Here is a 26,170-nt window from a genome sequence, read left to right as displayed (position 1 = left end):
AGTTTCACATCGTTTATGGTAACTAGTAAGTTGGGTTCCTTGAACAATCTTTTCCTAGGCCAGTTTCATTTTTAAACAAATGTTTCAACAGATAAAATTGCAACAGGTATGCATACAAACACACCTTGAAATATGCCAACACTGAAAACCAGAAGTTTAATCTACTAAGCTCTGGGGGCTCATGCCAGAAGCATGAACATGCGACAACAGTGGAACACTGGTCTTTTATTCTGAGCCACAGGACCCAAGGACTACAGTTCCCATTGTGCAATAGTCCATCTATGTTCAAGCAGCCTTGCACTCCAATCAAAATGAAGAACTGCACACCAGGACCTGCTCTGCAAGCTACATGCCAGATATCATGGCACTGTTTTCCTTTCAGTTCCCACTCTGCAATACTTTTACACTGTCTAAACATAGTCCATATTACATATTTTATCCCTTGGCTCTTCAATCTTGTTGCAAACTTATAGCGAGAGAATGACTTGCCACCCCCTTGACATTTTTGTTGGTGCAAAGGAGGTTCCTACTGTAACACAGGGATGATATGTAAAACTTTTCCTAACAACCCAGAGACTATACGTTTCTCCCATCCATAGAATATCCACTTTGAATAATTACAGATCTTGTTGCACTTGTAAACAGGCAGGAGAACACCCACTTCTAAGTGAGTTCTTTAAAAAAAAAAAAAAAAAAATAGGTTGCCTTGGAGTGGGAAGGTGGAGCCTTTTCTTGTTATGCCTCCTTGGAGAGAAAAGTACATCTGAACAACAACCAATGAGTACCCTGCCAGCCAGCATTGAGCAGTATGGCAAGAACAGTTCTATGCTGCCTAGACATCTTCATAGCAGGTTTTCGCAAGTGTTCTCTGTTGTAACATACTATTCCAGGTGCTCAGATGCACAGAAAGGTAATCAATAAAAGATACAGCAAGAGGCAAATCGGTGCAATTTCAGTTCAACTTTCAGTTAGTTTTGAAGCAGCCAAGAGGCCCTCCTCTAGCATCAGGGGGTACACTATATCCCCTACTAACCAGTTTCTCCCTAAAGGCCCGGCCCCTGAGTCTTATAGGAGCCAATCCCAAAACCTGAAGAAAGACTATTCAGTTTCTGTCCTTTGCTCCAGAACAACTGAAGGTTTCAATGAATGCTACAGGTAGCAGAATTATTCCCAAGGATAAGCAACAGACAAGAGAGAACTGGACTCCAAGCTCCTAGCGTCTTTTGCAATGGGCATCAAAAACCAGCTGGATGGCAGCAGCCATCAGTGCCTATCATAAAATCATAGAAAATGTGGGTTGGAAGGGAACTCGGGAGGTCACCTAGTCAAAGCTCCTGCTCAAAAGCAGGACCATCCCCAACTAGATCATCCCAGCCAAGGATGGAGATTCCACAACTTCCCTGGGTAACCTGCTCTAGTGCTTCGCAACCTTCCTAGAGAAAGCTTTTCCGAAGATCTAACCTAAACTTCCCTTGCCGAATCTGCAGGGACCAAGGGATTACAGACTTGGGGTGTCTGTCATGTTCCACACCAACTTTAAAGAGGGTCCCAACAAACTAGAAGAACTTCAAATGACAGCACCAGCATCTGTTTAAGCCATGGGTCGTGTTAAAGGGCGGAGACAGGGAACATTCCTATCTGGCCACTTCCACTCCCTCAAAGGAAAAGGCTAAGCCTAAACAAAAGGGACAAACACCACCACCCACACAGACAGCTAAGCTTCTCAGTAATCAATACATTGTGCACACAAGTTTGGAGAATAGCCTGAAGAGAGATTCTGGGGTGGAGGAAGGGTTGACTAGCTGGCCTTTTTCATGCTAAATGAGCTACTAAATTTTGTTTTAACCCTACAAATCAAAACCCTCTTCAGAGCATTTTCAAACTAGGCAAATCTTCTGGTGTATAGTATGTAGGAGGATATGGGCTACAGTGGGTTTTTGAAGAGCTTCAGAAATATTACTTACTGATGAACAGAGATCCTGGTTTTCTCTGATTAAAAAAAAATCCCCAATTTTCAGGTTAAACAAAGTAACCCAAAATGCAAATTTTTCCATGACTAAAAAGAAATGCCTCTAATACACAGATTATATATAGCAGTGTTTCATTCTTACCATGGAAAAAATGTGGATTTTGGGTTACTTTCTTTAACCTGAAAATTGGGTTGGTTTTGTTTTTGTTTATTTTGGGGGAGGAAGGGGGGTGTTAATCAGAGAAATCCAGGATCCCTGCTGATGAATGACCATTACTCTCCTCTCCCTCCCCCTACGTGCGTGCACGCATGCACACACACCCACCCCCTTGCAATTACGAAGCTGGCAGTTAAACATCCAAAACAAAACCAAAAAAAGTCTTCAAATTCACATCCCAGAGTGATTAAAAAGGCAATCAAATGTCTTCAGCTCTGTGAATGCTGGCTGCAAAGATAGTTTCAACAGCAGGACAAGAACTTTTTCATTCTCTCCCAGTTTTTTTCCTCCTTACTTTTTCTTTTTAAATCTCAGACCCCTTCACCACACCCGTACGATGAACATTTGAACCACACTTAAAAGCTCGATCTGAGTGCTCAGTGATACATAACTTCCATTTTAGTGAAACAATCCATCTGCTCCATGTGACTCAGAGCCTGCTTTAAGAATGCAATACTGTTTAGGCCAACGGTTGCACCGCACAAAGTGTTTTGTTCACATGCATTCCTTTGGGATGACAGAGCCTATCCACGGGCCCGTAACGGTTGGGGCCTGTGGGTTTTTTTTTCCCCCCTCATCCGCTCAATGCTGCAGTGACTAAGCTGACAAAAATTCCTAGCCAATTATAAACCCACTTAAAGAGACAGGCAATCCCCCTGAAACCTCCTCCCCCTATCCTATATGGGAAGTTTCTATACATAGAAAGACATCTTTGCCTCTTAAGATCTGCACTTATATAAAAAGGCTTTTCTGTGCAGTCAACACTTCAACATGCTTATTAAGCTGCATCATTTCCCAAAATCATAACCTTTAATCATTTGAAAGTTTATATCTGGTCATTCAACTAAGGGAAAGGGGATGGGGATGGGAATAGACCATTTCATCTGAATTGCATGAAAGAAAATCTAGACCAGCCACCACTGGAATGGAGATTAGAAGAATCTTGGAGAGACTTGAGATCAACAGCTATAGTAGCATTTAAGGAGGGAAACATATGCCTGCCTTTGAAAAAAAATCTCTGCAAACTGAATATTCTGTAGGGCGGAGGAAGAAAACAAACTGAAACGGTCACTTTGCTTGGAATACTGGCTAAAAGTTTGCTCAGTTTTCTGAAGAGATGACAATGGCAACTGCTCCACCTGAAAGTACAGGCTGAACGTTAAATGGAGACAAAGCAAACTACTAAATTGTCTCCTGAATCACTTTTGAAAGATTTTCAGGGGTAGGGGGGGAAAAACACCAAAGATCTCTTACTCTAAAATTTAGGAAACAAAACAGACCATCAGGCTGTGTTTCTCGATGCATCGTTATCTACACTGTCAAAACCTATGCAAACAAGTTAATCATTAGTCAAGGGAAAAAAGGACTAAGGTTTGGGCAGGTAACTACAAGTCCACTTGGCCTCTGTAAGAAGAAAATGAGGAAAAATGAAAGACTGCTACTATTTCTTGAATTTAAAGGTTGCAATCCACTAATCTAGAACAGGTCCATCAGGCAATTCAAATGCTTGGCACTTCAGCAAGGGCAACACGTGGGAGGGGAATGGGTGGGCACGTGCCTCCCGAGATTTCTGCACCAACAGCAGGGTGCGGGGCTGCAGCCTGGCCAGAGCCAGAACCTGGCAGTAGCGGGAATAGCGGCAGCAGCACGATTTGCGTGCCAATGGCGGGGCATAGGGCTGCAGTCCAGCCGGACCCAACACCCAGCAGCGGTGGAAGCAGCAGTGGCACAGGGTTGTTCCCCCCCACTGTGGCAGCAGCATGGAGTTGTGCCCCCACTCCCCTGCAGCAGTTACCAATCGCTTAAACAAGGCAAACTTCCTGCTTAAGAGCTATTAAAAGTCCTGCTGGTAAAGTAGGTAAATTCTGTTCCAAACCTTTTGAAAAGCTCAACAGGGAAGGGGAAGACAGAGACATCTTACTGTTGAAGCAGACTCTGGATTTACTTCGGTAAAAGATGCAATTTCAGCAATCAGGGTTAATGGACTACTATGAGCATCCCTGCATTATAAGGTAATTCTTGTATCCATAAGCAAAGACTTAACAAGGAGGAAATAAATCTTACTGGTAGATGGAAAACTAAACAAAGGTTGTCACATCACCTTTGATCAACTACAAAACTTGCTTGCAATATGAAAACTGTCCCAGCAAATACAAAACCAAAGGTGACATGAACAACAGCATAGGGTAAGAAGTCAAATAAAGAAAAGGATGCCTAGCATTCGTAAATCTAGATATTAGCAGTTCTATCTGTGGCTGAAATTTGTGCATTTCTAAATAAGGCAGGGTGGGGTGGCTGGGAGGGAGAAGAGAAATGTTTGGGGGTTTTTTGTTTTTTTGTTTTTTTAATTTGAGAGTCACAGATGTTGCAAGAGAACTGCAGAAAGCACTAAGCCAAAGCCAGGTCTGTGATGCCCTCGCGACATTTGTAAAACATGGCTCTCCTCTGGTTTTACACTTGACATTTCCCTGACATTTTCCCTATAACCCTCTTGGCCATTCCTCGTTTCCAGCTCTTTTGCAAATTTACCATAAAATTTAAGCCTTACCAGACATCTTACTAATTCAATATTCAACCCTATCATCACCCACTCATCTAATATACATCAACAATGCCCAAAGCCCACTTTAGACAGATTAAACATCTATATACGTGAATCTGACCTTCGACTAATTCCACAGATTTAACAACACACAAAACTGCAAAGAGGTAAGAAACTTTTCCAGTCACTCAAAAAACCATCCCCCAGCTCTGCTAGCATCAAAGTAACCTTTTGCAAACAAGAACTAGAGAAGTGAAACGCAAAACATTCAATTTGTGCACTGCAAAAGCTGTTAGCTAACTTCATGTTATTGCCAAGATTTCTAAAGCCCTCCCATCACTGTGGTATCTTTGGAAGCATCTTAAAGGATGTTTAAAATTAAAAGAAAAAAAAATGTTTAATAAAACTTGAAAGAATCTGAAAGCTTTTCCAAACCATTTGTTATGCAGCATTATTTTGTTTTAGAACCTTAAAATCTTAAGAAAGAGAGAATAACCTTTGCCAGAGAAAAGAGGCACCATCTTTTTCCTCCTCTTCATTAACAAGCTTCAGGAAAAGGTATACTGGGGTATTAACATATCTGCAATTGTAAGCAGGAGTTGAAAACCTGCCACCAAAAAACCTCCATGTGTGGTCTCCAATTATGTAATGTTATAGTTGTTTTTCAGATGGGACTCGTAGTTTGGTGAGAGGGATGGTTCAGAGTAAATTTATGTTCTAGCTATCATATTATATCATCTGTATACACGAACTTCCCAAGGCAAAGGCCTGAAATAATGACAAGGGACTGATGTGGAGCGCTCTACTTGGAATGGGTGGGCTTCTAAAAAAAAAAAAAATCAGAGCATCTTTTTCACTGCGCATACAGCCATGTTTTTATACATAAAGCATGGCAAATCCTATTTACATGTTTTATTTATAGATGAAAATGTAAATATAAAAAGGAACATGTTTGTTGTAAGGTAAATTAACTGTAGAGCTGTCAATCCCAATTCTTTCTAATCAAAACTGTTGTTTCTGTTTCTGTGCAGAAGCGAAACAAAGTCTGCACCTCCGGGAATAAACCAGACAAATACACTTAACTGTAACACACATAATTTGCAAGCTACCTGACTTTCACTAAAAACAGGGCTCTGATGGCTTAGCGTACATCAAAACCCCCGTGAAACATCTCCAAACTTATGCTCCTCCACTCCACTATTTTAAGGTGTAAATTCTTGATTCCAAAAAAATGGCTGAAGGCCCAAATTAAAAATGCCTTTCTATTGAAGTGTGTACCTTGGTCGCACAAACCTCCGCTGAACAGTACTATTAATTATGGCAAAGACTAGAAATTTTGTAGCATGAAACTCCAACAAAACAGTCGTCTCAAGAACACTGCAATTATTCCTGTGCCAAAACAAACTAAAGACCTCACACTGCCCACCGCTCACTTAGGTGTTACAAGCAACACTTTTGAAAAAGCTGCAACACGCACAATATTCTTCTCTGCATAAGGTCTCTCATTACAGCACAAAGAATTATAGTAAATATTACTTTAAATTTTACCCATTCTGCTCAAGACATAAATCTCTGCTACAGTAATTAACTGCAGATTGGCCTGAACTGCTCTGCAGCCATTCCAACCTACTAATTAAATATGCTCTCACAACCATAATAAAAATTCTGGGAAACCTTTGGCTAAAGAGCATACTGCTCAGAAGACGAAGGAAAGTCAAGAAGAAAATTCATTCAGAACAGATTTTAATCAACAACAAATGCAAACAAAGCATCTAAACACACTGCTCCAGATTTTGCAAGTCTCTCCCCCCTCCACCCGGCCATTTGCTCAATAAATGATCCTGTCTTCCCAAACACCCAAACGGCTGTTGTGCAACTGCTTTGCTACCATCCTGCTCATTCAAGTTTATCTGCTGAAAGTTAACATCCTGATCAAGACAAAACCATGCCACTGGTCATGGTTTGTTTGGGTTTTTTTTTTAACCTAATAAGGTACGGATTGATGCTACATATAATAGTTTAGCAAATAACTGCAAATTGGGTTTTCTGGTTAAAAATCAAGGCATTGTAAGCACATTCTCCTCTTGGTGTTATCAGTAGTTTCCACTACATTTCAAGAGGCAAAAACAGTTTAAAAAAAACAAATGGACAGAGAATACATGCAGATGTCATTTATAATACAACAACAAGATCCGATTCAGCACCTCTGGTTCCAAATAAGTCCTGCCCTCTCCATTCATATCTGCATACTTCACATACATTCAGTATTTTTAAAGAACAAAGAACACACTGAATATCTCTCTGAGAGTGGAGGCAGAAGGGAGAAAGGAATGAAGATTGAGACACCTGGTTCATTCCACTGCCGCGCTGCACCCACCGAGCCAGCTCCACCTGATGTACTGATCCGTGCCCGGGAATTCAGTGAGGCTGCATCAGAGAAGACAGGAGAGCCTGGTCTGTCAGCTGTGAAACCTTCTGGACTCTGCAGTCTGAACACGCTCAAAAATATTTTGTGCTGTTTTCATACATTCTTCTGCTACCATACATTCAGTAGCAGAAGAAGGGACCCTTTGGGACATTTCATCCCACTTACTGCTGCCCTCTCGTCTCTAGTCTCGAGGCCAAATGGCTGATACAAGAGGAAGCAGACTCATTTTCATCTAAAAGAATTTGTGCTCAGCAGCCAGTCTGCTTAATCATCAGTCTCCACAAACTTGCACATCTCTGTAACTGCCTCTGTCACTTTGACCACGTTCAATCACGCAGGGAATTTTCCACATCAGTCTCGTAAAGTGCAATATAGGTGTATCCACACTTAATATTCCATATACCTTTTTGGCTGCCACGGTATACAGTTTTGAGTAACTAGTTTTCCATGGCCGCACATCAGTCCACCACCTGCCATTTTTCCCATAAGCCTTTTGTCTTGCCAACCATGCTTTTGCCCACCATGGGAACTTTCAAGAACCTAACCCCAGTGGTTGGTGAGGGAAAATATGAATATAAAAACAACTATTTTAATAACAAATCCACCTCCTACACCAAAACTACACTATTATGCTTAAAGCATAACTGCAAGAACATGTGTAAAAGAATGAAATAGAACTGCACATGCCTACTTACACTAGTGGCACATTTAAACATTAAAGGTGCCTCATTTCCGTGTTTCAACAGAAGCTCTGCAACAGGAAGGGTTTGGTTTTGCTCCAGAAAGAGCACTTCCCTTACCCACTGCCCCAAAAATCTATTTTCCTAGAACTTCTCAGACAAGAGGCCAGACTCTCAAGTGTGTTGTCCCATTCAGCATGCAGAGTAAGTTTCTATATGAAGTCATTCCTACTACTGATGGATCCTAAGGTGCATGTACTATATCCACTCAAGTACAAAATGACCCTGAATATAAAAACAGCATCCAATAAATCCAATTACATTCTATATAAGGACAACTTATATCATTTTGTTTTAATTTTCCAGGTAAAGTATAGTAGGGCTGTCTTGAATCACCAACACCCACTGCTACAACAGGGAAAGCAGTGACCCGGGGGGGGGGGGGGGGGGGTGTTGTCAGATGCCCCCCTTGCCCTCTACCCTGCCCACTTCTTCCCCCTGCAGCCTTCCTAGTCCCCCTGCCCCGCCACCTCCTCCCCCCCAAACTTGCTCTCCCCTCTGCTTCATATGTGAATATACGTTCATGCATCATATGTGAAAGGCCTTCCACCCCATGCTGACTGGGGGGGGCAGGGAGGGAGACAGGACATGACCCTGTCTTTAGTATTAGAGTAAATATGGTAATAAAAGAAAAACAGGGAGCAAGCATGAATTATTAGAAGCAGCCTGACCAGAATCCTAATCTCTCTTTAAGGGATATTATCAGGTGGAATACATACCTAATGAGAGTACTCCGAGTCATGATGGTCCCAAAATCCATGAAGGGAAACACATGCACAGTTCCTTGGTTTCAATGGAATACCTACATCACTGTCAGAGGACAGAAGTTAGAAGGGGTGGACCCGATTGTTATGGATAAATTTCATAGACCAGATGGTTGGATAATCCAACTGTACAACTTTGTGACAAAAGGACACATCACTTTCTACCTGCTTTAAAAAGGAAGACCTGCTGTTTTTCTGTTCAACTCAAACCGCTACTGATTTTGATATTTTCTTCCCTCAGCAAAAGGAAGCTTCTCTATTTCATTTTCTTTTGCCCCAACGGAAAATGAATGAAAGGCACTAACTGGATTCCTTCAGGAATTGAGAGACACAAGGAAGAAACTGTGAGCAAGGGCCATTTTGCACATTACACTCAGAATGCGTTTACTGTACTTAAAACGTGAGCGTCTACACATTTAAGCAGCAAAGCACATGCTAAGTGGGCTCTTATAACAATAAGATAAGACTTTTTGCAGAAGTATCTCCAGACCTTATTAATAAACATGCGTTCAGCTCTTGCAGGAGTATTCCACAGAAATAATGCGAGTGCAAGACTCCCTGGAGGTGTTGAAGCCACAACCAACAATCAGCTGATTGTCAGTCCCAGCCCCAGCATCACATCAGAGCTGGGCCAACACAGCAAGCAGCAGAGACCCAGCTCACCCCGATATGCCATGGGCAGGCACTTCTGGGTTGGACATGCAGTAGGGAAGGTGTGGGCTACATATCCTCATAGGCAGATATACAAGCTGCAGCACCTACCACCAAGGTTAATGTTAGCAGGGGAGGGAAGAGGGGGACACAGCCAGCTCCAGTGGGCTGAGATTGTAGTATTACTGTGCAACTGCTCAAAACACATTCTAAGTTCTAATATATCATGGTAATGCTTACTATGATCTAAATAAAATGTGCTAAGTGTCCCATGTGACAAGGCCCCAAGACACGCTACCCTTCCCAGCAATCTTTAAGGGTTGCATTTTTGCAGATAATGCAAATACATCTGGCAACACAGTTAACACCTTTGACAAATCTAAGTATTTTTTGACAGAACTAAAAACTGCTGCATCTCAGAATTGAAGTTTGGTAGAAAGCAGACTAATTCACAATGCTGAATTCTTAAGCTAGGGTGCAACTAATCTTGACTATTCAGGAAATTGCACTTTTACAAAATTCATGACATTAAAAGAGGTTGAAAACCCCTGCTCTAGGATATAAGGACCCCAGAAGCTAATCCAGTTAAGTGGTTTGCTCCATTTTCCCTCTTATACCTTAACTCTAGGACTTGCTGAATTGAGTTCCGACTATCTCTGGCAGCTGGACGCTGGGGAGGCAGCACCACCGCCTCCCAAGAGCAGGGCCAGGGCGGGGTAAGGGCAGTGGCTCCCCTCGGCGGGGCAGGGAAGCTCACTGACCTGGTGTGTGGCAGCAGCCACTGCCACGTGCAAGCTTCCCCATCCCCTCACCCTGCCGTGGTCCTACTCCTGGGAAGTGTCGGTGGCGCTCCATCCCTGCCTGCCCCACGTACCCGCAGGGATATGCGTACCCCCAAGTGACAACCCCTAGTCTAGAAAAAAGGCCAGAATTCGTGTCTCATGCTGCCATCTAAGAGCCCATGGACTTTTTATGTTACCCATATTTCCTATTAGTATAAAATTTAGCTACACAGAGATGGAAACCAAAAAAAGAACCAGCATGGGAGGGGATTTTTAATTTTGATTCAATCTTGCTGTAATAGTGCAGATCCCAGTGAAAAGACGGACAGCTGTTCCTAATGCCACCACATCTCATCTGATGCAGTTTCAGTACAAATGCCTGTATACCCATTTTGATATTTCAGAAGATAGAACCTGTTAAGAGGGACAACTGTAAAAAATTCCAGGCAGAACTTCAACTGGCACAAGAAGCACAGTGCTATGGCACTGCTACTCTTCAAGGAGGGTGGTACAAGACTGCATGTTAGGAGGATAAAATCCCAGTTCTTATAAACTTCCCACTAGCTTGAGCAAAATACTCAAATTCCCTGGACCTCAGTCCACAACCATTGTACATTTGCAAAAAACACCCTCACTGACTCCACAGGGGTGTTGAGAGGCTAGGTTAGTGCTCAGATGAAAGACAAGAGAGAAATGAAATTAACTGTACAAACACACACACACTCACTGTCTCCTGATGACAAATGTCTGCCTCCATGCGATTCCCTACTAAGAAAACAGTGGAAGAACCAAGTTCTGGATTCCTCAAGGCCTATTAAGGCCTTATCCATTTTGGAAGCCAATGACAAAAGAAAAAAAAGGCTATTCTGTTACAAAGGTGGGTACTATTTCAACTGATACAGAAGAGGCTTCTTCTTCCCTTCCATCAACCCCACATTCTCAGTGCTGTACACAATGATGGGGGGAAAAATTTTTTAACATACCAAACAATATATTTGTCAATAAAAGCCTGCTCTAAGTGTTTCTTCTACATGTGCAGTTTCCCATTCCAGTTTTAGTAAGTTTTAGTTGACTCAAGAAGTCCAATGGCCAAACCACCTTATACACAAAGATTGCCATCTCTAAAAATTTAAGGGTTCAACATCAAAAAGCACTGTGTTCCTGTTCACTGGAGGTCATGGGCCAAGGAAAGAGAAGTTGCCATAAAGTTGTATTGCTAGATGGATGGAGGTTTAACAAAGTTTTGAACTAGGGCAGAGTCTAAATACTGGCTTGCTTTCAACAAGCAGGAAGCAGGATAGATTTATACCCTATGAAGTAACCAAAAGCTTGTGCTATGTATCTATTTAGCGAGAAACAAGAGAGTGATTTTAGCCAATATCAGCACTGGTACTAAACCACACTTATGTAGTCCTTGGCATGAGCTAGAAGTCACAAATAAATGTGATGCTCCACAGGAAACTTTTTTATTGTATTTAGACATGACCTTCCTTGCGATCACTTCCAAATTTGCTTTTCGTATTCCATGTCTCATTCCACCCCTGCCAGCTGCTGAAAACAACCTGAACACTTCACTCATACCTGGAAAAAAGTCACTGTCTGAATCTGCTGCCAAAAGGAGATGAAGGCAGCACACCTTCCACCCCAGAAGGCAGGTAGGTGTAAAAATCAGAGATGACACCAGTGTAGACAATGCAGTAGTTTGCTGGGAACTGAAGCAAACGAGCTAAGATTTCCTGACTTGGGGACTGAAAGGGAAAGGAACACAGACTAGACACGAGTCATGGGCTACAAAACGAAACTTTCATACTGAAACACTTTTTTTTTTAAATGCCATTTTTTGGTTTTGCTCTGTTATAAAAATGTCAACCAGTGCCTCTGCCTCTCTGAAACACAGAACAGTTACCCATGCTACCTCCTTCCCACCTCTAACATAGTTTCTGTGCAAGTTATATCGAAGGAAGCAAAGGCCTTTTCCTTTGTTAGTGAGAAAGAAAGAAGAGGAAACAAAAACTGTGTTCTACTCAATGGCAAAATTAAACAGACGGCAGCCTGCAAAAAGCACTGAGTGTTCCCACACAGCCTCTACCTACCAACTTTATCCTCGCTCAGATCTTCAATAAAGCATAATTGAGGGATTTAATGCACGCTCCCTTCTATAGAGCTGCAACCAACAAAAAAATTCAAAGATAACAAGTTAAGTGCATCAGACGTATAACATTTCTAGCTTAATATTGCTATGGTGCACAACTGAAATGTCAGAAATTGTGATCTTCACCTATCAGAGTGCAAACTCCAGAAAACACTGTGACCTTGTGGTGCCTTTCTTAAAGGGTAAAGCGCAGAGTAAAAACATTCAGATACTTAAGCTACTAGCCTTTTTTTAAAACGTTCTTTTGTACTTCTGTACAGTAGAGCTCTTTCCAGATAAGGATTTCATTGCTAATGTGTTCCAACAATCAAGTAGGATAAACAGAAAAGCTTCCTCTTAAACAATTGAACATTTATACTTTGTTTTTCTTCAGAAAGGGCAGTGCTACTCTTCTAGATGGACTGCTGACAAATTGAAACCCTCTTCCTTGTAGGTCATGACTTATGATTAACAGAAAACACACTTCCAAGTTCCTTGCTCTTTGTCAAACTACTAGGATTGATTTATTTATGTAACATTTATAGCCAATAACATTTACTTGGTCTAATAAAAGAAGATAATCACATCTACCCAAACAACCTTGGTCTGCCTATGTCCTTAGGCCAACACAGCTACAACCAACAATCCTAGGATTTATTCATGTACTCAGCTGAGTTCTCTCTTCTCTACCTTACCAGCTCCTAAGCCACCAATCTTCTCCACCACTCCACCACCACCTCCCTCACTTACTTACCACCGCATAGAAAGGTAAAACAGAAAAACAATGTGGAATAAAAATATTATCCACCTGGTCTCCTTGATCTCCCTATGTAAATATGGCATCTTCTTATTCAACAGATCTATTTCTGATATAAATTCAAAGTTGGAACAAGTGATTTCAGGAAAATTCAAGTAACTTTACTTGATCTTGACTCCTGTGTCGTTTCCTTTGGGTCAGCAAATAACAGGGAGCCAAATGGAATACACAGAATTTTATTTTTTTTAAGGTTCCAAAGGCTGTATGCAGACCAGCACGGCCATGCAACACACAGCACCGCAAACATGTCTGCGGCGTCACATACCACACATTTAGATGTTCTCCGCACTGCAAAAGAGTGCTGCCCATGCATGCACTGCTCCGCTTTTTTTCCTGTGAGATTTTTTTTTACCCCCAGGGGTCAAAAAAACCTGCAAAAGGTGAGGGGGAGAAGTAGAGCAGCGCGCACACAGGCAGCTCACTGCTCAAAAGCAGAGTCGGGTCGCCCAAAGCCACGCTACCAGCCAGGCTCCGCACGACAGAATCGCCACTGCTGCAGCCCCAGGAGGCCTGCCCAGGACCCCAGGTAAGGCTGCTGGGGGCGAGCCAAGTGTTGGCCCCAGCCTCCCCTACCCCACCCAGGGTAACTTGCCATGCACCAAAGCACATATAGCATGGGTGTTCCCCAGGACCAAGCAACAGCAGCACAAGGTGCACCACCACTACTTGTCCCCAGGGAACCAAATGTCCATGCTCGTCTGGATGCGTCCAAACTGTTCAAAGCTTCTGAATCACTATGGGCACAGGTTTCACAAAGGCATGATTTGACCTTCAGAACCATTTTTACCATGGGTAATTTGTAAGGAACAAACCTATCTTGAGCCTGTTCCAGACTGAGTTGTTCTATCCTGGCACTTGAGGGGGTTCTCTGTTTTTTCCTTTTTTCATTGGGGTTTTGGGTTTTTTTTTAAATCCACCTCAGTACCTACAAAAAGGTCACCGAGATAACAGGGTCTCATCATGCCTTTTTAAAGGCATTTTCTGGAACAAAATTTTAATGCAACACGCTTAAATTTTACACTGGCGGTATTTGTTGAGCTTGGTGGATCACTCAAAGTGGTTGCACCAAAACAGAGGCCCGCAGCCTCCAAGTTTGTTAGTTTTTCTAAGCTTCTTTTAGAGTCGCTCTCAAGCTCTGGTATTGTCCCTTGAAATCCTGAGTTAAGTTGAAGTGAACTTTAGGAACTGCTCCTCCCAGTGATCAGTCTCTATAATTAAGTCCTAGCAATATGGCTGGGCTCTGCTTTCATCAAGTTACAGGATGGACTCAAAGCTTACAGTGCAATCATGGTTATTTGAGTAAACCATGAGCTTGTTTACTCTATTTTTAAGAAGTGCAAAGAGACCAAGTTTAGCAGTTCATTTTTGTCTGTACCTGCTATCAAAAGAGAGATAAACCCTGCCATAACAGATAAGAACACACTCACGAGAAGATAAGTATAATTTCACTTAGCCAGCACATTAATTTTCTCTCACCGACTATTTAAAACTTCAGATAATGTGAACATTGACTTATTTACAGAAGAAAATACTTAAACTAATTATCTTTAGTGAAAGAAAGCTCACAGGAGCAAAACAGACCAGTTCAATGGTAAATGAGGTTTCTATCTATAGCCCCAACTCTGCAAGCACTTAAGACCCAGGCATAATCCCATTTAAACAAGCAGTCCCACTGAAGTCATGGAGAGACCAGTCATGTAAGTTCAGTTCAGTTCAGCACGTCCAGTGCTTGCAAGATAGAGGCCATTGTTAAACCCAGATACTTCCTTCCAAAAGCCCTGGCTTTTACTGTGAGCTTCAGGGAGCTGGGGAAGTAGAGATTTCTCTTTTTCACATCAGTTGCCCAAAGCTGACCGACCAGACATTCTAGGACTTCAAAAGGTTTCATTTTCTCTCTCCCTGTCAGTGAAATGCGTCCCACACAAAGCATCCCATTCGCCAGGCAGACAGAAGGATCCCAAGCTATCAGGAGCTTGTTTGAGCAATATGTTAGAGAGAATTATGGAAAGGGAAAACGTTTCCATGGCACTCTGAATTTCAGCTTCTGGGGTTTAGAAAAAGAAACTACACACCCCTCTCAATGTTTTCGTGAGCTCCTCAGCAGTAACTGTGCATAGTCAAGGTCCACCTTCATGAGATTTTAAACTTACTAAGAAAACGTCTATTTTACTAGATTATTTTAACAACATTAATACAGAAACTTACATATTTGCATTAAAAATCAAAGGATCATGCGTCTAGCCAGCACAGTATAGAATATGCTTCAGTGGCTGTTGCTGAAGGTTTTCAATCAATTAATCAGTAGAGGAACCTGCAGCAAATGTCACATTTGGAATACCACAGGGACTACACAGCCCGTTGTTCTGTTATTTCTGCCTGTGGATCATTTATTCCTGTCAATACACAATTTACGTTCATTCTCTCTTCCACACAAGGGCAAGGGAAGATTCAACTTTGGTTCAATTGTTTAGTTATATACTACAAAGTAAAAATCATTGAAGACAAGAGAGTGCTATTATTATTTGATAGTATCAGCAACCTAAGGTTGAACCCACTAGGCAAAAGAAAAAGGATTTTCCATAGGGAGGAAAATTATTTTCTTTAATATAGTTTTTAAAAAGGGAGGTTTGAGCCTTAAGATTTTCCAAAATTCCCAAAGGGACTTTAACATGGGATAAGTAATTTTGGGGATATTTCAAAGCAGTGAAAGTTGTATGTAGACACAAGAACAGACTCTTAGAATTCAGTGGTGGTGATTATTCACAGAAGGCTCAGTAGGTAATCCTGATGGGAAATGTAGGAGCACTGAAAGCAGTGAACATCCCATCAACTTCAGCAGGTTTTCAGCCTAGGCCATGAACCTCAAGATATAGCCAGAAGGAGCAATAGTTTGTTCTCCCCCTCTCCTGTACTTTGCCCAACAGTGTTTTGACTCGTGTCTCCCTTTCTAGGTCTACGGTACCTCTCCCTCTCCTTTCCCCATACCCTCCCATTTTGTTTCTCAACTTGGGACCACTGGCAGCACTTCGGTCCTGGATACAAGTATCATCCAAAAGACACCATCTGAAAAACAAATGTTCTGAGAAATGAACACTCCGGAAAAAGTTGGTTATAACAGCCTCCCTTATTTGGCAGGACTCTGAGGAAAGCCACAGAGACTCAGGACACAGAGCAGCGCTGGTGCCTCCTGGCTGATGGAACTAGCTATTTTGGCCAGTTGCTCTTCCTTCCTCCAATCTTATTAAACCACTGAACACCCCAGAGTCAGAATCTTTCTTTCACACATGAAAATAGCCAAAAAAACATGTACTTTGGTTATTTTCTTCCCCAACCAACAGGTCATTCTAACCTCATCTTACCCATCAATATACTCGCCATGTAGAGCATGCAACCCCAAAACAAAAGCTTGCACTACCAGAAAGTCCAAAATGAAGCCACATAAGGAAAGAAATAGCTTGCTTTATATAAAAAGGCATATAAAGCATTTGAATTCAGCAACCTATTCAAATTCTTACTTTTCTGGCAGTGGTTGGTGGTCCAGCAGCGATAGTTGTACTCATTGTTAATGGATGTCTTCTCACACAATGGTTTCTCTTCCATCGTCCCTGGACACAAGTCCCCACACTCCTTTGGAGGCTTATTCCCAACAATGTAGTTGTTGGACACTGCGTCTAGGATCAGAGACCAGTCCACCGTGGAGAGGTAACACAGGTCAGAGTTCTTCTCAATCCGAATGGCCCCTCGGGTGATGTTCCTCAGGTTGTGAAGCCCAATTTCTTTGAGGTTTGTCATCTCAAAGATAACCAAGGCATAGTTGTAGAAGAGGTTCCTCCCACGGATGACCGTGAGGTTGGGAAAGAGATCGCTGAGGCTCTCCAAGCCTGCCACACGGAACAGCAGCAAGTAGTCGGTGATCATGGTGAGCTTTGGGAAGCGGAAGTTGCGGTAGTCGTCTGCCTTGGAGATGAGCAGGATCTGCAGGAAACCCTCAACAACTGTGCAGTTCTCAAGACGCCTCAGCTCATGGATATCATTGCGAATGTCAACATTTGGCCCACAAACTGAAAAGACAATGGGATGGGGAAGGAAGGAAGAAGAGGGAGATTTAGTACATGAGCTTTTTAAACCTTTACAAAAATCTAGAATGAATTCCAAAATGAGCTTGGACTGAATACTTTGACAAAGTTTTAGCTCCTAAATTAAGGTGAAATCTTAAAAACGGAGGATAAGCATAACGAGTACTTCACATTCATTTACCTTGTTTAACTGATTGTTTACTACTGCATGCAGGAGTGCAATGCTGCAGACATACCCATCTTACATCAGGAAGGAAACTGATGCCTTATTACTGCTGCTGAAAGCAAGTCTAAATTCAATCAAAAAATGAGACTGAAGCTCTTTGCACAGGGGTTCAAAGGGGGCGCTGTAATTACAGCGCATCAGAGCAGACTCAATTAAATCAGCACAATTAATTAGCATGCTCCAGCAGCATCGGCATCTCATGTATTCAGTGTCCCCACGCTTCAAAATGGCAGTGGGGGTGCTTTAACTCAAGCTCAAACAAGCTTTAAAGTGCTCCCGCTGCCATTTTGAAGCGCGGGATGCTGAATAGATGAGATGCTGCAGGCACTTTAACTTAGATTGACTCCTGGAAGCTGCTCTAAATTAAAGCCCCTCCCCCCCTCCGACCACGCGTAAAGACGCCCAAAGGCTCCGCGCTATAACTTAGACAGGACTTTTTTTATGCACTGACTGATACGGGCCTCAAATCACATGATTCCCAAAGGGTTTAACAAAAGTATGACACCTAAATATAAAATGTTAACCTTCAAGATATTAACTTAAAGACAAAAAAGCAATGGAGGACAGAGACTATCCAACTCCATACTTTTAACTCCCCAAATCGCACTACTTTCCCATGCTCTCAAGCCACGCTTTGGCCCAATACCAGAATAAACACTTACAATAGATTAACAATACAAAAATACAAAATACTCAGGATTTCCTCTCCTGAAAGCAAAAGGAAATGAAAATATTCAGGCTCATCATTGACATATGGAGATCCTGTTTGCATCTACTCCAGTGAAGTAAGTTTCACTAATTTTGGCATCAACGTGTAGTTCCTGAAATTCTAAGAAATGCAACATAAACAGACTTATTTACAGTCACAAGCAGGATTTTCCCTTGAAAACACTAGGCTAAACCCCATGTACTCTTCCTACATCAACTGTCAGCAGAAAGAGAAAAATCCACTATATGGAGGGGAGAGGAGAGGGAAAAAACATCTTTGCAACCAACATAAATTTGCCGGAATTTCCACCAAGAGATAGAAAGCATCAGCAAAGAAGCCTGACTTTTTTTTTAAGCTGATTTAAGTCAATGCTACCATAAGCTTTCAAAAAGACTGGAACATACATCTCTGAAAGAATCTATTAACTAGTGTAATAACTGACTACATAAGCAGTGATGTATAAGTGTAAAACGATACATACATGGCCCTCTCTGAAACACCACAGCACCAAGCCAAAGTGCAAGGATATTCTTTCGGGCTATTCTATTCTTGCAGGATATCACGACAAAATTAGCCTTTTATGGGACCCGTGGAAAAGGATGCCCCAAGCAGAGGGCAGGACATAAAGCAACGGGCTTAAACTGCAGGAAGGCAGATTTAACATTAAATATGAGGAAAATTTTCTGATTGTTAAAACAGCAGGACAGTGGAAGTGCCCAGGGAAGTAATGCAATCTCTTTCACTCAAGGGTTTCAAAAAGAGGCTGGATAAGTATCGCTCTGTAACGGCTGAAGACAGAGGATGCTTCATTCATGTAGGGGGCTGGATCAGATGATCCTTGAGGTCCCTTACAATTACGACTACAATTCCCCAAAGACTCTGGGTCATAATTTACAGGGGACCTTTTCATTCACCAACTGGCAGGGGTCCCACGATTCCCAAAGACTCAAATGAATGTGGCAATATATGAGGGTGTTTCAGAAAGTAAAAGTCAACTTCCAAATAAGACCATGCTGTGTGTAATGATCCTTTACTGGACCACATCACTTTTCTACATCATTGTAAGCAACGGGTGCATTAAACAATGGCACCCTCAGTGTTCCCCGCTGCTGTGTGGTTTCCCCACTCACCACACACAAAATGGTTTTATTTCAAAACTGATATTACTTTCTGAAACACCCTTGTAAATAAGGAGCTAAAGTAAAATGACAGTTATATCAGTAACTCGCACTGGGATCCAGCCTGGCGGACACGTTATTCTTATGTTATACATATTACACTTAATTACTTTCATGCTATCCTCTTCTCTTCAAGCAGCTAGCTCTAAACACAACTAGTGAAGAACTCCCAGCTAAATTGTCCAAAGGTTCATGAATTGTTTTAGCAATAGAAAGACATTCTGTCTGTCCCACAACACTGGATTAAGATGGTCACAAAAGGCTAACAAAGGAGTTGGAATATGAACATGCTAAAACCATAGCAATCTTAATATCCAGCAAGGACTCAAAAGGTAACATCCCAAGAAACAAGCCACAGTTAATCTACGTATCATGGACAATATAAAAAATATCAAACTTTGTGGGGATCTCTTTTGGGGATGCAGGAAAATAGCAACACAGCCTACTTCTATCACTGGAGTTTTTGATGAATCGTAAGGTTGGAAGCAGTCTCCAGGGTCTAGTCTCCCTTTCTGCAGAGATGCAGGATTCATCTTAAACTACCAGAGAAAGATGCCTATCCAATTTCTTCTTGAAAAAACCTTAAATAAAAAGGATTCCACAACTTCAGTGCAGCTTCTTCTAGTGTCCTTCCACTTCTATGGCTAGGAAGATTTTTCCTGAAATTTGATCGCTCACTCCTCATGTGTAGTTTATATCCATTGCCTTATTGTCCTGCCCACTGTGACAAGGAAGAACAATTTTTCTCACTCTTCTTTATGATAGGATTTCAACTGTTTGAAAACTGCAATCCTCTCTCCCCCTTCATCCCCTTTTCCCCAAACTACACGTCTCCCTAGTCCCCTCAGCTGTTCCTCATGGGGCTTTGCATTCCAACCACTCTTGTTTTAGGCATGTAATGAGGAGAGGGTTTTAAAATCAAGTACCAGTTTCAAGGCATAGGGTAAACTTACATGTTACACTTATGCCATGCTAAGGGCACTTAAAACATAAGCACTGGCATATTAAAGCTTGTCAACTCATGCTAAATGCCCTCTGAGCACCTCAAAAGTTATACCACTTCAGGTTTAACTTCAGGTTAACCCTGGGCTCTGCTACCCAGCTCATGCTAGGGTAACTTCAGGCTGTTCCAGAGAGATAAAGTGAACAATCTGCAGTCCTTCATCATCACAGGATGCACCGCTCTCCACACCCTCTCCACCACCCAAAGGAGGACAGAGCCCACAACTAGCTCACTCCTAGCCACACCTCTGCTTGCCAGCCCTGTAGTAGCAAGTCAGAGCGGTGCAGGCAAGAAACAGTATGAACCCTCAACACGCAACCGCTCATAGCACAGTCTAAGTTTAACACTACTTAACATTTCACAGATTTAGTATGGTCTACTTAACATGCAACTTTGTCCATACATTAACAAGAAAATCTTTCCAGAAGCCAGTTAAAATAATATAGTAAAGCAAGAAGGCACACCTGGTCTTCTAAAACAACTGCATGGAAACAGTGTCTCCAGTGTTACCACAACCTGATTTAGGCAACCGGACAATCATCCTTAGAATAAGTACTATGGCACTAACCAATGAAAGATAAAGGCAAAGAGGAGCAAACATTAATAAGACTGGCATCGCCTGCTTTCAGCAGCCAAAGAAGGGGGGAGCGAAAGAAATCGAAGCCAGGAAAAGTGATACGTCACACAGAGGCAGAAATACTACTCCACTGAGTAGCATCCCAAGATTATAGGGGAAAGCCCTAACCACCCCAACAGACATTCTTTTCATAATCAGATTCTCAATCCGTGGTCTTACAAACCAACTGCTGAAGTTTCCTTTTAAGGAAAACCCAAAAGAGACAAGAAACATCTCACCCAAAAAAGAGCCTATCTGACAAAAATGGGAACAATGTTGTAATGCCCAGATAGGCTGCTCCTCCTACGGAAAGAAAAGCAAAGTACAAAATGATACGCGTTTCCTATTAAATTGGTTTAGTTTTTTGTCTCTCCCTACTGGTACAAAAACACCACAACTACTGGTATACTACAGCAAAAGGAGCAGAGTATATTTAATATGACAGAATTTTAGAACGCTCAACTGCTCCAAACCCCTTATTTTGTTAAAGAAATAAAATTTGCACTTGCACTGACATTTTGTAGGCCTGGCTCCAGAGTGATGGGTTTAAAGACCAGCTGAGTTATAATACCCCGAAGAACAATTTGTAAGAGAAATGGCAGCAAACCTTCATGAAAGCAGTACAGAGCTGTACATGGGTCTGTTCTGACACTAGGGTTTAGGAATCATTTTGGTTTTAGTTTTATGTTCATCTCAGCTTGGAAGTTACTTTATTTTAGATATTTAGTGCTTTTATAAATGAACAGGAGATCAGAACTTTATGGAAAAATATAAGCTTGCCTCAATTATAAAACATCATCCCTTTAATATGGAAAAAGATTGAATCCAATGTGTTCTAATGTTAAAAATTGCTTACAGATGAGTGTGCTGCTGACATTCTTGATTTAAGAACTGGCCTATTAGTATGCTATCTATTATGTCTGTTTAGTTCTACATAACGTAACTTAATGAGAACTGCAGAGGACTGGACATGAAATAGGACAGGCCCCTTCATTCATATTGACATTTGGAAAGTTCCACCTCTGCTAGATAAAGGCAAAAAAAATACCATTCATCCCCTTAAGCTGGACAAAACCCATCTTTAAGTTTCGCCAATGTTCTGTCTTGCTCCCTCGTTTCTTTTGAAAAGTTCACAGTGTCCATGAAACTTAATTACATCACAACACAACATCTTTTGCTCATTTTTGTCTGCTGCCCTGAAAGGGATTTGATGAAAAACAAATTAAATCAGAGTTGAAAGCCTACTACAATTTCAAGTTCAGCCATCCTGAGTTTTCTTTGGATCACATTTTAAGGAACATGTACATGGATTCAAAATATCAATCGGTATCTCAGGCAGACACACACCGAAGCCCTTTGCAAAGTATACTGAAGTACATAATGCACTTTCTTTGTTGGCTCACTCATATACATTTCTCATTTACCTAGAATGACTCACATATGCTTCATGGCTAGTACAGTTAAAGCATTTCCTCCAATTCGGAATTAAACAATGTTTTTGGGTTTACCTACCGCCTGCTGGGCATCACATGTTAATACCGCTCCTTTCAATCAGGCCCTTTGGGACGCATTACAATCAATAAAGTAACTGATAAGGCGACACTCATGCGATACATTAAAATTTCACTTCATTTGATTTTCCAAACCTTTCTCCTTTGTGGCCACAACTTCCCAACCTTCTTTTCAGCCCTGAGACCAAAGCATAATTAACTCAAGACAATTACGATTGGGAAAAACAACTGCAGAGCAGCACGGCATTTGCCATATCTCTGAGTCTTCAGATCAAGGTCAGATATATCTTTCTAGATAATATGTTTTAATCAAATAGGTTGTTCGGTTAAACCAGGAATAACTGAATGAAATGTAATTGTCTGCAATGAAGAAAGTCAGAACAGGTGATCTGCTGGGTCCTGAACTACCAGGAAATTTGATAAAATTTATCTGCTCATTTTATGCACTAGTTCAAGCATGTAAAATTAAAAAGAGCAGGTTTCAGTCAGCTACATTTATGACTTCTGGACAAAGGGGGAAAGAAATCAAGAAACATTCTCTCCTTATGTATAAAGTCTCCAAAACTTTCTGTAGTCTTTGAACCTTAGCATGTCAAGCAACCTAATCATATTTTCCAGTGCAGTTACATTTTTTAGGAAATACTAATAGGCAAATTACCCAAAAGAAAAAAAAAATCCTATCTTTCTTCATTAAACATGTATTCTGCCCTATCCAAAGGAGGTTTGTTCCCAATATCAGTTTGATTAAATATATTAACTGAGTTCCTTACTCCTTGCTGACTATGGATTATGGTAATTTTGAGTCGCTCCTAGAGCTCCTAAACCCTGGGCTGTCTGCATATTAACACGTTAAAATGGTATGCACTCATTACTGGGTTTGAAGTTATACCACTGCAGGGCAGGATTATCTCTAATCTGCACTACCAGCTCCTGTTCCATTAAAGTACAGCCACTCCTCACAGATGTGCTGCTCAAACTGAAGTCCTCCAGTATCCCAGGATCCCTCACACCCCTGCCCATAGAGCAGGGATAGAAGCCTGTCCTGGCTCACCAGGCCTCTAGTGGCAACTCACAGCTGTGGTGGGGGACAGTCAGAGAAGGTTTTCTAGACTAAAGGTGCAACAACTCCAAATTCCAAACTAGTACTAACGCCGATCAACGTTTGTGCGCCTCACAGAATAAAGTGTAACAAGGCTCTATTTCATGCAATAAATTCTTAATCCTATTACACATCATCTCTTGCCTTTTACAAATGAAATTTTGAACTCCCTCATACACGCCTACCATGTATTTAAATCACTTCATTGACTATGGGTTTAATAGTTTTACCGAGTGATGGAGGAAAGTAAATTATAAGATGACTGACACAAAAGGGGTCCTTCTCCATGCAAATGACCGCCTACTTGGGACCAATAAGTATGAAAACATGTACATGGGTTTTTACATGAGAAGGCGGCGTTTCCCCTAAAGAAACCTGGAATCAGTTCACTGCTGTCAGTTTTACTTTCCAGTTCTATGTTCCTTCCAGTTACTCCCTTTAGAAAGTTTTACAGGAACAAAGTGTTTTTCAAAGGAACAACTCATCTCATTTTAAATTTCTTCTCACTGGCTTCTTTCTCTCCCTTCTCAACATATTGTCTACAAGAAAAAAAGTTGTAGAATAAAACATAGTTGTATTCCCAAAGATATTCATGATTTTCACACCTTTAAGAGGTATCCCTATGCTATTCCCGTCACACACTGGCCGCTTCCAGGCAAGCACAGCCATGCAGTATGGGGCGCAGCAGACATGTCTGCAGCTCCAAGTACCACACATCCAGAAATTCTCCGTTCTGCAAGACAGCAGCATGGGCAGGGGAGGGGGGTTTTGACCCCAGGAGATCCCGGGGTCAAAAAAAAAAAAAAACAACATGCAAAAAAGCTGCACGCACAGGGTCAGCAAACACCACCCAGAGCCAGGGCCTGACCGTCCAAAGCCACGCTCTGGCTGCCGGCCAGGCTTCAAGTGGCAGAACTGGTGCTGCTGCAGCCCCAGGAGACCCCCAGGGCCCTGGGGTAAGGCTGCTGCGGGCAGCCCACTGCTGGCCCCAGCCTCTCCTACTCCATCCAGTGTAACCCGCTGCGCACCAAAGGGCACGTGGCACAGGCATTCATGAGGAAGAAGCCCTCTCATAATACATCAGGACCACACATGAAATTCTGTCCCAAAACAGAAGTGACCAACACAGGCAGTGCTCTTATTCAACCCAAAAAGCTAAGCAGTAATCTGGAAATCAGACCCTATTTCATTTGCACCATCACTTCAGATGTATTTTTAAGGAACTGTTTTATCAGCAACTGAGAGAGTGCTGGATCCTGAGTGGAAAAACACTCCCAAGCAAAACACCTAAGAATCAAAATGCCTGGTTCTTAGAGAGCACTTCCCAGCAGAAGAACTCAAAAGGTACTCACATTCCCCACGGATGGAGAAGGGAAGAGAAGCCTGTATCCTGAGGGGATTTGGAAGCTTCACCAAAAAAAAGGCATGAGGCCACCCAATCCATACCCACACCAATACCTACCATGTGCTGACAGCAAACAGTAGTTAGCATCTTGCTAGACTATTTGGACACAGTTAAATGTAATCCTGACCATTTTCCCCAACAAGTGGTCAGAGGAGCAGAGAGAGAGAGAAAAAAAGAAAGATTTGGCCAAAAAGACAGCCAAGCGAAGCGAAGCAACCTGCCCACGACAAACAGCCAGCAACAGGGAAAGTCTCAAATAGTCGTCTTTTCTGAGCGCTCTGCCATCAGATAAATGAAGATGGTCTTTCTAGGCAGATATTGCTAATTCCCTGTCAACTAACAGTTGGTCCAACAAAATGTGATGAAGGCAAAACTGCTCTCCTCTCCACCCAAACTGCACTAAAGAAGATGACTAGGCATCATCCTACAGCAATGCCAACTTTGAGCCATGTGTCTGTCTAGGAGATTAGCATATTTTCTAAACAGTGTTTTGTTATTTATTCCCTAAAGAGCCACTTACTTCATCAGATGCCTTTAGCTTTAATCCGTGGCAGGTTCTTATTAAAAAACAAATTGGTCCACAGCAGCTACAGAACATGGCTGTTGTCCAGCAGCGCCTGCCTCAAAGATCTGCAGCGTCCTAAGTCAGTTATCTCCAGAGCTCTTTTCTCTTTCCCAAGGGAGACAGATATGCGCACCTTATATGATGGATCTGGAGCAGCGTATCATCCATTGGCCCAATTATTGCTATGTCTGTTCTATGGCTACGTTAGGGGAATGCAATAATACAAAGCCATCTAGAGCACAGGCAGGCAAGACTGGAGTGGTTCAAGACAGACACCCTTCAAACACTTTTGAGTTGTAAAGGGACAGTGTCAGAAATAACAACTGATCATTTCTTCCTCAGTTCCTAGTGAACCTACTAAACTGGTCTGGACCAGAATAGGCAAAGCCCCACAAAAAGTAGACGAATGAAAACTGGAGGACTCTGGCTGGGTTAAGAAGGAAGGGGGGCAGTAGTTATTCAGAGGTGCAGACAGCATCATGTCCCTACCAGTGCTGTTTCAAGTTCAGGCTGCCATCAAAGGATAGAAAAACTTTGCATAAAGCAGTGACTCTCAGCTAGGGGCTCCAGGCATCCTGGGATGCCACAAGATCCTTTGATGGGTGCCACAGGAAAGGTGAAGAGATAAGAAGATTAAGGGCAGGCTCATGCTCTCCCTGCCTGGTCACTCCCCAGCCCCACTGCCTGGCCCCTGTGCAAGGTGGTAAGCACTGTAATAAATCTGTTTTTGAAAAGGGATGC

The 26,170-nt window shown here is 42.1% G+C and overlaps 1 protein-coding gene across 2 annotated transcripts in view; it reads right to left on the bottom strand.

The window, feature by feature from the left end:
* Positions 1–26,170, bottom strand: part of IGF1R (insulin like growth factor 1 receptor) — a 257,041-nt gene that overhangs the window by 198,701 nt on the left and 32,170 nt on the right. For both annotated transcript variants that reach the window (XM_014605993.3, XM_019477496.2), the window contains exon 2: positions 16,557–17,102. In XM_014605993.3, the coding sequence (XP_014461479.1) occupies positions 16,557–17,102 (546 nt within the window). The remainder of the gene's footprint in view (positions 1–16,556; positions 17,103–26,170) is intronic.

This window comes from Alligator mississippiensis, chromosome 11, assembly GCF_030867095.1.
Source record: "Alligator mississippiensis isolate rAllMis1 chromosome 11, rAllMis1, whole genome shotgun sequence".
NCBI lineage: Eukaryota > Metazoa > Chordata > Crocodylia > Alligatoridae > Alligator > Alligator mississippiensis.
This window is presented reverse-complemented; position numbering and strand designations above follow the sequence as displayed.